The 12,785-nt window shown below is 48.0% G+C and overlaps 1 protein-coding gene across 1 annotated transcript in view; it reads left to right on the plus strand.

The window, feature by feature from the left end:
- ESPL1 (extra spindle pole bodies like 1, separase) overlaps positions 1-12,785 on the plus strand; it is a 68,055-nt gene that overhangs the window by 10,732 nt on the left and 44,538 nt on the right. The window contains exons 9-13 of the mRNA XM_033083096.1: positions 1,045-1,204; positions 3,896-4,034; positions 6,231-6,370; positions 8,069-8,203; positions 9,843-9,959. Coding sequence (XP_032938987.1) covers positions 1,045-1,204; positions 3,896-4,034; positions 6,231-6,370; positions 8,069-8,203; positions 9,843-9,959 — 691 coding nt within the window. The remainder of the gene's footprint in view (positions 1-1,044; positions 1,205-3,895; positions 4,035-6,230; positions 6,371-8,068; positions 8,204-9,842; positions 9,960-12,785) is intronic.

Genomic DNA, 12,785 nt, shown 5'->3' on the forward strand with positions numbered 1-12,785 from the left:
CCAGTTCAGATTCCATTTCCCCATCCTGATCCCAGTCCTGATCCCATCCTATCCCAATCCTTCATCCCATCTCAATGCTGATTCCAGTCCTGACCCCATCCCATCCTATCTGAATTCTCCATCCCATCCCAATCCTGATTCCAATCCTGACCCCAATCCCCCCATCCCGTCCCAATCCTGATCCCTCATCCCAATCCTCCACCCCAGTCCTGATCGCATCTTATCCGAATCCTCCATCCCATCCCAATGCTGATTCCAGTCCTGATCCCATTCCTTGATCCCATTCTTGATCCTATTCCTCCATCCCAATCCTGATGAAAATTCTCCATCCCATCCCAGTCCTGATCCCATTCCTCCATCCTCATCCCATCCCAGTCCTGATTCCAATCCTGATCCATCCCTCATCAATCCTGATCCCGTTCCTCCATCCCATCCCATCCTAATCCCACCCCTCCATCCCAGTCCCTCATCCCATTCCCCTGCTTCTAAGGCTCCCTATCCCAAATCCCCTATTCCATCCCATCCCATCCCCTTTCTCCAAAGTCCTTGATCCCATTCTCCCCCATCCCAAATCCCCCAATCCCCTTATCCCAAATCCCCTTATCCCAAATCCCTCAATCCCAAATCCCCCAATCCCAAATCCCTCCATCCCATCCCCAGGATTTTGGGCTCAATTTCCCAGGATTTTGGGCTCAGGATTTTGGGCTGTATTCCCAGGATTTTGGGCTCAGTTCCCAGGATTTTGGGCTCCAATCCCCAGAATTTTGGGCTGAATCCCCAGGATTTTGGGCTCAGGATTTTGGGCTCAATCCCCAGAATTTTGGGCTCAATCCCCAGGATTTTGGGCTCAATCTCCAGGATTTTGGGCACAGGATTTTGGGCTGAATCCCCAGGATTTTGGGCTGAATCCCCAGAATTTTGGGCTGAATCCCCAGGATTTTGGGCTCAATCTCCAGGATTTTGGGCTCAGTTCCCAGGATTTTGGGCTCAATCTCCAGGATTTTGGGCTCAATCCCCAGGATTTTGGGCTCCCTGTCCCCACAGCTCTGCCCTGGATGCCATCCAGGAGTCCCTGGTGCTGCTGGAGTCGCTGTCCCACAATTCCCAAGCCCAGAATTCCCAAATCCAGGCTCGGCTCCTGGACGAGCGCGCCCAGGCCCTGCTCTGGCTGCACATCTGCACCCTCGAGGCCCTGGTGGAAAAGGTCAGGGATTTTCCTGGGATTTGGGGGGTTTGGGGGAAATCCTGGGGTTCCCTGGGTGTCCCAAACCCTTCCCAGGGTGATTTTCCTGGGATTTTGGGGAATCCTGGTGATCCCAGGATCTCCCAAACCCTTCCCAGGGTGATTTTTCCCAGGATTTTTGGGATTTTGAGGAATTCTGGAGTTCCCTGCATGCCTCAAACCCTTCCCAGGGTGATTTTTCCCAGGATTTTTGGGATTTTGAGGAATTCTGGAGTTCCCTGTGTGTCCCAAACCCTTCCCAGGGTGATTTTCCCTGGATTTTGGGGAATTCTGGTGATCCAGGATCTCCCAAATCCTTCCCTGGGATGATTTTCCTGAGATTTTGGGAATCCTGGTGATCCTTGGCTGCCCCAAACCCTTCCCAGGGTGATTTTCCTGAGATTTTGGGGAATCCTGGTGATCCCAGGATCTCCCAAACCCTTCCCAGGGTGATTTTTCCCAGGATTTTTGGGATTTTGAGGAATTCTGGAGTTCCCTGCGTGTCCCAAACCCTTCCCTGGGATGATTTTCCCTGGATTTTGGGGAATTCTGGTGATCCTTGGCTGCCCCAAACCCTTCCCAGGGTGATTTTCCTGGGATTGTGGGGAAATCCTGGAGTTCCCTGCGTGCCCCAAACCCTTCCCAGGGTGATTTTTCCCAGGATTTTTGGGATTTTGAGGAATCCTGGAGTTCTTTTGGTGCCCCAAACCCTTCCCAGGGTGATTTTCCTGGGATTTTGGGGAATCCTGGCAATCCCAGGATCTCCCAAACCCTTCCCAGGGTGATTTTTCCCAGGGTTTTTGGGATTTTGGGGAAATCCTGGGGTTCCCTGAGTGTCCCAAACGCTTCCCAGGGTGATTTTCCTGGGATTTTGGGACACTCATATTTCCCAGGAGTGATTTTTCTGGGATTTTGGGGAATCCTGGAGTTCCTTTGGTGCCCCAAACCCATCCCAGAGTGTTTTTTTCCCAGGATTTTTGGGATTTTGGGGAATCCTGGAGTTCCCTGAGTGTCCCAAACCTTTCCCAGGGTGATTTTCCTGGGATTTTAGGGAATCCTGGTGATCCCAAGATCTCCCAAACCCTTCCCAGGGTGATTTTTCCCAGGATTTTTGGGATTTTGAGGAATTCTGGAGTTCCCTGTGTGTCCCAAACTCTTCCCAGGGTGATTTTCCTGGGATTTTGGGGAATCCTGGTGATCCCAGGATCTCCCAAATCCTTCCCAGGGTGATTTTCCCTGGATTTTAGGGAATTCTGGTGATCCTTGGCTGCTCCAAACCCTTCCCAGGGTGATTTTTCCCAGGATTTTTGGGATTTTGGGGAATCCTGGAGTTCCCAACCCGTTCCCACGTTTGTTTTTTTGGGATTCTGGGCAATCCTGCCATTCCCAAACCCCTTCCTACGTTTGGGATTTTTGGGCTATCCAGCCATTCCCACGTTTGTTTTTTTGGGATTTTGGACAATCCAGCCATTCCCACCTTTGGGATTTTGGGGATTTTTGGGATTTTGATGATCCTGCCATTCCCAGCCCCTCTCCCCGTTTGTTTTTTTGGGATTTTGTGCATTCCCATCCCCTTCCCACGTTTGTTTTTTTGGGATTTTGGGCATTCCCATCCCCTTTTCCCGTTTGGGATTTTTGGGAATTTTTGGATTTTGGTCAATCCAGCCATCCCCATCCCCTCTCCCCGTTTGTTTTTTTGGGATTTTGGGCATTCCCACCCCTTTCCCCGTTTGTTTTTTTGGGATTTTGTGCATTCCCACCCCCTCTCCCCGTTTGTTTTTTTGGGATTTTGGACAATCCAGCCATTCTCACCTTTGGGATTTTGGGATTTTGGTCAATCCTGCCAATCCCACGTTTGGGATTTTGGGAATCCACCCCTTCCCACGTTTGTTTTTTTGGGATTTTTGTGAATCCAACCATCCCCATCCCTCTCCCCGTTTGTTTTTTTGGGATTTTGGTCAATCCAGCCATTCCCATCCCCTCTCCCCGTTTGTTTTTTTGGGATTTTGGGCATTCCCATCCCCTTTCCCCGTTTGTTTTTTTGGGATTTCGGTCAATCCAGCCATTCCCAGCCCCTTTCTCCATTTGTTTTTTTGGGATTTTGGGCATTCCCATCCCCTTCCCACGTTTGTTTTTTTGGGATTTTGGTCAATCCAACCATTCCCCCGTTTGTTTTTTTGGGATTTTGTGCATTCCCACCCCCTCTCCCCGTTTGTTTTTTTGGGATTTTGGGCATTCCCAGCCCCTTTCCCCGTTTGGGATTTTTGGGAATTTTGGGATTTTGGTCAATCCTGCCATTCCCACGTTCGTTTTTTTGGGATTTTGTGCATTCCCATCCCCTCTCCCCATTTGTTTTTTTTTGGGATTTTGTGAATCCAGCCATTCCCAGCCCCTCTCCCTGTTTGGGATTTTTGGGAATTTTGGGATTTTGGACAATCCTGCCATTCCCACCTTTGGGATTTTGGGATTTTGGTCAATCCTGCCATTCCCACCTTTGGGATTTTGGGAATCCACTCCTTCCCACGTTTGTTTTTTTGGGATTTTGGTCAATCCAACCATTCCCATCCCCTCTCCCCGTTTGTTTTTTGGGATTTTGGTCAATCCAGCCATTCCCCCGTTTGTTTTTTTGGGATTCTGTGCATTCCCACCCCCTCTCCCCGTTCCCCGTTCCAGAGCGTGGCCCGGGAGCGCCGGGGGCGGCACCCGGAGCTGTCGGAGCCCCCCGAGGCGGGGCCGGGGGCGGGGTCCGAGCCCGAGGGGGAGCGGCCCCAGCCCGGGGAGGGGATCCGGGCCAGCCTGGGCTCGGACTGCGGTGAGAGAACCCCGGGGGAGGGGATGGAGGGGTCCTGGGGGGGTGGGAATGAGGATTTGGGGTCATTGGGGGGGGGTGGGAATGAGGATTTTGGGGGTCCTGGAGGGGTGGGAATGGGATTTTGGGGTCCTGCAGGGGTGGGAAGGGGGATTTGGGGTCACTGGAGGGGTTGGAATGGGATTTTTGGGGTCATGGAGAAGTGGGAAGGAGAATTTTGGGACCACTGGGGGTCCTGGAGGGATGGGAAGGGGAGTTTGGGGTCACTGGAGGGGTGGGAATGAGATTTTGGGGTCATTGGGGGGGTTGAAATGGGATTTTGGGGATCATTGGGGGTCTTGGAGGGGTTGGAATGGGATTTTTTGGGTCACTGGAGGGATGGGAATGGGGATTTGGAGTCACTGGGGGAGTGGGAAGGAGATTTTGGGGATCACTGGGGGGTCCTGGAGGGATGGGAATGGGGATTTGGGGTACTGGAGGGGTTGGAATGGGATTTTTGGGGGTCCTGGAGGGGTGGGAATGGGATTTTTGGGACCATTGGGGATCCTGGAGGGGTGGGAATGAGGATTTTGGGGTCCTGGAAGGATGGGGAGGGGGATTTTGGGATCTTGAAGTGGTTGGAAGGGGAGTTTTGGGGTCCTGGAAGGATGGGGAGGGGGATTTGGGGGTCCTGGAGGGGTTGGAATGGGGATTTTTGGGGGTCCTGGAGGGGTGGGAGGGGGAATTTGGGGGTTCTGGAGGGGTGGGAATGGGGATTTTGGGGTCATTGGGGGGGTTGGAATGGGGATTTGGGGTCACTGGAGGGGTGGGAATGAGGATTTTGGGGTCATTGGGGGGGGTTGGAATGGGATTTTTGGGGGTCCTGGAGGGGTGGGAATGGGATTTTTGGGATCATTTGGGATCCTGGAGGGGTGGGAATGAGGATTTTGGGGTCCTGGAAGGATGGGGAGAGGGATTTTGGGATCTTGAAGTGGTTGGAAGGGGAGTTTTGGGGTCTTGGAAGGATGGGGAGGGGGATTTTGGGATCTTGAAGTGGTTGGAAGGGGAGTTTTGGGGTCCTGGAAGGATGGAGAGGGGGATTTGGGGGTCCTGGGAGGGGTTGGAATGGGATTTTGGGGGCCCTGGAGAGGTGAGAGGAGGATTTTGGGGGTCCTGGAGGGATGGGAAGGGGAATTTGGGGGTCCTGGAGGGGTGGGAATGGGGATTTGGGGGTCACTGGAGGGGTGGGAAGGGGAATTTTGGGGATCACTGGGGGTCCTGGAGGGGTGGGAATGAGGATTTTGGGGTCCTGGAAGGGTGGGAAGGGGGATTTGGGGTCATTGGGGGGGTTGGAATGAGGATTTTGGAGTATTGGAAGGATGGGGAGGGGAATTTTGGGGATCCTGGAGGGGTGGGAATGGGGATTTGGGGTCCTGGAAGGATGGGGAGGGAAATTTTGGGGTCCTGGAGGGGCGGGGAGAGGATTTTGGGGTCCTGGAAGGATGGGGAGGAGAATTTTTGGGGTCACTGGAGGGGTGGGAATGGGATTTTGGGATCACTGGGGATCCTGGAGGGGTGGGAATGGGATTTTGGGGGTCCTGGAGGGGTGGGGAGGGAAATTTTGGGATCCTGGAGGAGTGGGAAGGGGAATTTTGGGGATCATTTGGGGGCCTGCAGGGGTGGGAATGGCGATTTGGGGATTCTGGAGGATGGTAATGGGGATTTTGGGGTCCTGGAGGGATGGGGAGGGGATTTTGGGATCCTGGAGGGGTGGGAAAGGGAATTTGGGGGTCACTGGGGGTCCTGGAGGGGTGGGAAGGGGATTTTGGGGTCACTGGAGGAGTGGGAATGGGATTTTGGGGGTCTTGGGGGGTTGGAAGGGGATTTTGGGGTCATTGGAGGGATGGGAATGGGGATTTTGGGGTCCTGGAGGGATGGGAATGGGGATTTTGGGGTCCTGGAGGGGTGGGAAGGGGAATTTTTGGGAATATGGTAGATTGGGAAGAGCTTTTTTGGGATCCTGGAAGATCAGTAAGGGTTTTTTTGGATCCTAGAGGGGTGGGAATGGAATTTTTGGGATCCTGGCAGATCAGGAAGAGCCTTTCCAGAACCAGTGATGAGATTTTTTGGGAATCACGAGCCCCTGGCAGGGTGGGAATGACTTTTCCAGGGTGATCCCACTTTGGGAACAGCTTTGTTGATTTTTGGGATTGTCCCCAGCTCTGTGCCAGCCCCTGGATGAAGCCTTTTCCCTGTGGGAGCAGCTGCTGGAGAATCCTGGAATTCCTGAGGTGCGCAGCCCCGAGCAGACCCTGAGCTCCCTGCAGCTCCTGGGCTCCCTCTACCAGCTCCAGAACAAGGTCAGCCCAAAATCCCAAATCCTTGAAATCCCAAAAATCCTGAACCCCAAAATCCCAGATCCCCAGAATCGCAAATCCCTGAAATCTCAAATCCCTGAAATCCTAAAATCCCTGAAATCCCTAAATCCCCAATCCCCAAATCCCCAAAATGCCAGATCCCCAAAACCCCAAATCCCTAAAATCCCAAATCCCCCAAACCCCAAATCCCTGAAATCCCCAATCCCCAGAATCCCAGATCCCTGAAATCCCAAAATCCCCAGAATCCCAGATGCCCAAAATCCCAAATCCCTGAAATTCCAAAATCCCAAATCCCAAAAATCCTGAATCCCCAAATCCCAGAGTCCCCAAATCTCAAAATCCCCGAAATCCCAAATCTCCAAAATCCCAGATGCCCAAAATCCCAAATCCCTGAAATCACAAAATCCCCAGAATCCCAAATCCCCAAAATCCCAAATCCCTGAAATCCCAAAATCCCGAATCCCCAAAATCCCTAAGCCCCAAATCCCCAGAATCCCTGAAATCCCAGATCCCCAAATCCCCAAAATCCCAAAATCCCAAATCCCCAAAGTCCCCAAATCCCAGAATCCTCCAAATCTCAAAATCCCAGAATCCCCAAATCTCAAAATCCCAAATTCTGGAATCCCCAAAACCCCCAATCCCCAAAATTCCAGAATCCCCAAAATCCCAGAATCCCCAAATCCCAAAATTTGGGATGAAGAAGAGGAGAGAATTTGGAAATAAGAGGGAATTTGGGATGAGGAAGAGGGAGGGAATTTGGGATGAGGAAAAAGAGAATTTGGGATGAGGACGAAGAGGGAATTTGGGATGAGGAAAAAGAATTTGGGATGAGGAAAAAGAGAATTTGGGATGGGGAGAAGGAGAGAATTTGGAAATAAGAGGGAATTTAGGATGAGAAAAAGGAGAGAATTTGGGATGAAAAGGGAATTTGGGATGAGGAAAAAGAGAATTTGGGATGAGGAAGAGGGAATTTGGAATGAAGAGGAGGGAGAGAATTTGGGATGAGGAGGAGGGAGAGAATCTGGAAACAAGAGGGAATTTGGGATGAGGAAAAGGAGAGAATTTGGGATGAAGAGGGAATTTGGGATGAGAAAAGGAGAGAATTTGGAAATGAGAGGGAATTTGGGATAAGGAAAAAGAGAATTTGGGATGAGGAGGAAAAGGGAATTTGGGATGAAGAGGAAGAGGGAATTTGGGATGAGGAAGAGGGAGGGAATTTGGGATGAGAAAAGGAGAGAATTTGGAAATAAGAGAGAATTTGTGATGAGGAAAAAGGAGAGAATTTGGGATGAGGAGGAAGAGGGAATTTGGAATGAAGAGGGAATTTGGGATGAGGAAGAGAGAATTTGCGATGAGAAAAAGGAGAGAATTTAGAAATAAGAGGGAATTTGGGATGAGGAAGAGGAGAGAATTTGGGATGAGGAGGAAGAGGGAATTTGGGATGAAGAGGGAATTTGGGATGAGAAAAAGAGGGAATTTGTGATGAGGAAAAGGAGAGAATTTGGGATGAGAAAAAGGAGAGAGTTTGGGATGAAGAGGGAATTTGGGATGAGGAAAAAGAGGGAATTTGGGATGAGGAGGAGGGAGGAAATTTGGGATGAGGAGGAAGAGGAGGGGAGGTTTTCCCAGGGTTCCTGGAGCACTTTTGGCGCTGACTTTGGGATTATTTTCCCTCCCCAGCCCCTGCAGGCCCTGCAGAGTTTGCGGCTGCTGCGAGCGCTGTGCCTGAGGCTGGGGGATCCCCTGGGGGCTGCCAGAGCCCTGAGCCAGCTGTGCAGGCTGCTGCTGCAGCTGGGCTGCCCTGCCCAGGCCCAGGTACATCCTAAATCATCATCCTGGTACATCCCAAATCATCCTGGTACATCCCAAATCATCCTGGGGGATCCTAAATCATCCTGGGGATCCCAAATCCTGGAGGATCCCCTGGGGGCTGCCAGAGCCCTGAGCCAGCTGTGCAGGCTGCTCCTGCAGCTGGGCTGCCCTGCCCAGGCTCAGGTACATCCCAAATCATCATCCTGGGGGATCCTAAATCATCCTGGGGGATCCCAAATCATCCTGGGGATCCTAAATCAGCCCTGAGCCAGCTGTGCAGGCTGCTCCTGCAGCTGGGCTGCCCTGCCCAGGCTCAGGTACATCCCAAATCATCATCCTGGTACATCCCAAATCATCCTGGGGGATCCCAAATCATCCTGGGGGATCCTAAATCATCCTGGGGGATCCTAAATCATCCTGGGGGATCCCAAATCATCCTGGGGATCCCAAATCCTGGGGGATCCCCTGGGAGCAGCCAGAGCCCTGAGCCAGCTGTGCAGGCTGCTGCTGCAGCTGGGCTGCCCTGCCCAGGCACAGGTACATCCCAAATCATCCTGGGGGATCCTAAATCCTGAGGGATCCTAAATCAGGGGGTCCCAAATCCTTGGGGGATCCTAAATCCTGGAGGGATCCTAAATCCATGTAAATCCTAAATCCTGGGGGATCCTAAATCCAGGTACAGGCTAAATCAGGGGATCCTAAATCAGAGGGAATCTTAAATCCAGGGGTGATCCTAAATCCTGGTAAACCTGGGAATGTCCTGCCCAGGCACATCCTAAATCCTGGGGCATCCTAAATCAGGAGATCCTAAATCCAGTTAAATCCTGAATCATCCTGGAGGATCCTAAATCATCCTGGGGGATCCCAAATCCTGAGGAATCCTAAATCCATGTAAATCCTAAATCCAGGGGGATCCTAAATCCAGGTACATGCTAAATCAGGGGATCCTAAATCCTGGGGGGATCCTAAATCATCCTGGGGGATCCTAAATCCAGGGGTGATCCCAAATCCTGGTAAATCTGGGAATGTCCTACCCAGGCACATCCTAAATCCTGGGGCATCCTAAATCAGGGGAGATCCTAAATCCAGGTACATCCTAAATCATCCTGGGGGATCCTAAATCATCCTGGGGGGATCCCAAATCCAGGGGGATCCCAAATCCAGCAGATCCCAGATCAGGGGAAATCCCAAATGCAGAGAAATCCTAAATCCAGGTAAACCTGGGTATGTCCTGCCCAAGCCCAGGGACACCCCAAATCAGAGTTGATCCCAAACCCAGGGAAATCCCAAATCCAGGGGGATCCCAAATGCAGGGGATCCCAGATCAGGAGAAATCCTAAATCCAGGGAAATCCTAAATCCAGGTAAACCTGGGAATGTCCTGCCCAAACCCAGGGACACCCCAAATCAGAGGTGATCCCAAATCCAGGGGATCCCAAACCCAGGGAAATCCCAAATCCAGACAAATTTGTGAATAACCCTCAGGATGAGGAAAATTCCAGAATTCCCCAAAAATCCCCCCCAGGATGGAGTTTAGAACTTTACAAAAATCCAAAAAAAATAAAAAAAAATTCCAGCAGGTTTAGGATTTCCTGAAACCCCTAAAATCCCCTATAAACCCTTGTGGGATTTTTTTTCCCCAGATGTTCCTGGAGGAGTTGGAATCAAACCTGGGGCGGGACGGGGACGCCGAGGAATCGCGGCTGCTGCGGCACACGGGGCTGCTGCTGCAGAGCCACCTGTGCTGCCTCCAGAACCAGGCAAGCAGGGGCAGATCCCAAAAAATAACAGGGTTTGGGATGGGGGGGAGCCTGAAAATTTTTCCCTATTTTTCTCCCATTTTTTTCCCATTTTTTTCCCATTTTTTTTCAATTTTTTTCCTTTTTTTTCCGTTTTTTATTCCATTTTTTTCTTCATTTTTTCCCCATTTTTTCCCCATTTTTTTCCATTTTTTTTCCTGTTTTTTTCCAATTTTTTTTCAATGTTTTCCCATTTTTTCTCTGTTTTTTCCCTCTGGGGCTGCTGCTGCAGAGCCACCTGTGCTGCCTCCAGAACCAGGCAAGCAGGGGCAGATCCCAAAAAATAACAGGGTTTGGGATGGGGGGGAGCCTGAAATTTTTCCCATTTTTTTCCCATTTTTTTCCCATTTTTTTCCCATTTTTTTCCCATTTTTTTCCCATTTTTTTCCCATTTTTTTCCCATTTTTTTCCCATTTTTTTCCCATTTTTTTCCCATTTTTTTTTCAATTTTTTTCAATTTTTCCCCATTTTTTCCCATTTTTTTCCCATTTTTTTTCAAATTTTTTTTCAATTTTTTTCTCATTTTTTTCCCATTTTTTCCCATTTTTTTTCCCATTTTTTCCCCGGGGCTGCTGCTGCAGAGCCACCTGTGCTGTCTCCAGAACCAGGCAAGCAGGGGCAGATCCCAAAAAATAACAGGGTCTGGGATGGGGGGGAGCCTGAAATTTTTTTCCAATTTTTTTCCATTTTTTCCCCATTTTTTTCCAATTTTTTTTCAATTTTTCCCATTTTTTTCCCAATTTTTTTTCGATTTTTTCCCATTTTTTTTCAATTTTTTTTTCAATTTTTTTTTTCAATTTTTTCCCATTTTTTCCCCTTTTTTTTCCATTTTTTTTCCATTTTTTTCCCATTTTTTCCCATTTTTTCCATTTTTTTTCATTTTTTTTCCTTTTTTTTCCCATTTTTTCCCTGGGGCTGCTGCTGCAGAGCCACCTGTGCTGCCTCCAGAACCAGGCAAGCAGGGGCAGATCCCAAAAAATAACAGGGTTTGGGATGGAGGGGAGCCTGAAATTTTTTTCCAATTTTTTTCCATTTTTTCCCCATTTTTTTCCCATTTTTTTTCAATTTTTTTCCTTTTTTTTCCGTTTTTTATTCCATTTTTTTCCCCATTTTTTTCCCCATTTTTCCCCATTTTCTTCTTCATTTTTTCCCCATTTTTTCCCCAGTTTTTTCCATTTTTTTTCCTTTTTTTTCCCATTTTTTCCTGGTTTTTTCCAATTTTTTTTCAATTTTTTCCAATTTTTTCTCTGTTTTTTCCCTCTGGGGCTGCTGCTGCAGAGCCACCTGTGCTGCCTCCAGAACCAGGCAAGCAGGGGCAGATCCCAAAAAATAACAGGGTTTGGGATGGGGGGGAGCCTGAAAGTTTTTTCCTATTTTTCTCCCATTTTTCCCCTTTATTCCCCATTTTTTTCCAATTTTTTTCCAATTTTTTTCCAATTTTTTCCCATTTTTTTCCCATTTTTTTCCCATTTTTTTCCCTTTTTTTTCCCATTTTTTTCCCTTTTTTTTTCCCATTTTTTTTCCCATTTTTTTCCCATTTTTTTCAATTTTTTTCGTTTTTTTCCCATTTTTTTTCCCATTTTTTTCCTCATTTTCCCCCATTTTTATCTCTTTTTTTTTCCTTTTTTTTTTCAAAATTTTTTTCAATTTTTTTCCCATTTTTTTCCCATTTTTTCCCTTTTTTTTCCCATTTTTTTCAATTTTTTTTTCAATTTTTTTTTCAGTTTTTTCCCATTTTTTTCCCATTTTTTCCTCATTTTTCCCCATTTTTATCCCTTTTTTTTCAAATTTTTTTCAAATTTTTAAAAAATTTTTTCCCATTTTTTTGCCATTTTTTCCTTTTTTTATCCCATTTTTTCCCTGGGGCTGCTGCTGCAGAGCCACCTGTGCTGCCTCCAGAACCAGGCAAGCAGGGGCAGATCCCAAAAAATAACAGGGTTTGGGATGGGGGGGAGCCTGAAAATTTTTCCCATTTTTTCCCATTTTTTTCCCATTTTTTTCCCATTTTTTTCCCAATTTTTTTTCAAAATTTTTTTCAATTTTTTTCCCATTTTTTTCCCATTTTTTTCCCATTTTTTTCCCATTTTTTTCCCATTTTTTTCCCATTTTTTTCCCATTTTTTTCCCATTTTTTTCCCATTTTTTCCCATATTTTTTCCCATTTTTTCCCCGGGGCTGCTGCTGCAGAGCCACCTGTGCTGCCTCCAGAACCAGGCAAGCAGGGGCAGATCCCAAAAAATAACAGGGTTTGGGATGGAGGGGAGCCTGAAAATTTTTCCCTATTTTTCTCCCATTTTTTTGCAATTTTTTTGCAATTTTTTTCCCATTTTTTCCCATTTTTTTCCCATTTTTTTTCAATTTTTTTTTCAATTTTTTTAAAATTTTTTCCCATTTTTTCCCATTTTTTTCCTCATTTTTCCCCATTTTTATCCCTTTTTTTTGCAATTTTTTCCCATTTTTTTTCCATTTTTTTCCTATTTTTTTTCCCATTTTTTCCCTTTTTTTTCCCATTTTTTCCCTGGGGCTGCTGCTGCAGAGCCACCTGTGCTGCCTCCAGAACCAGGCAAGCAGGGGCAGATCCCAAAAAATAACAGGGTTTGGGATGGGGGGAACCTGAAAATTTTCCCCATTTTTTCCCCATTTTTTCCCCATTTTTTCCCCATTTTTTCCCCATTTTTTCCCCATTTTTTCCCCATTTTTTCCCCATTTTTTCCCCATTTTTTCCCCATTTTTCCCATTTTCCCCCCTTTTCCCCCATTCCCAGGTGGATCAGGGCATGTCCCTACTG

This window comes from Catharus ustulatus, chromosome 31 (assembly GCF_009819885.2).
Source record: "Catharus ustulatus isolate bCatUst1 chromosome 31, bCatUst1.pri.v2, whole genome shotgun sequence".
Taxonomy (NCBI): Eukaryota; Metazoa; Chordata; class Aves; order Passeriformes; family Turdidae; genus Catharus; species Catharus ustulatus.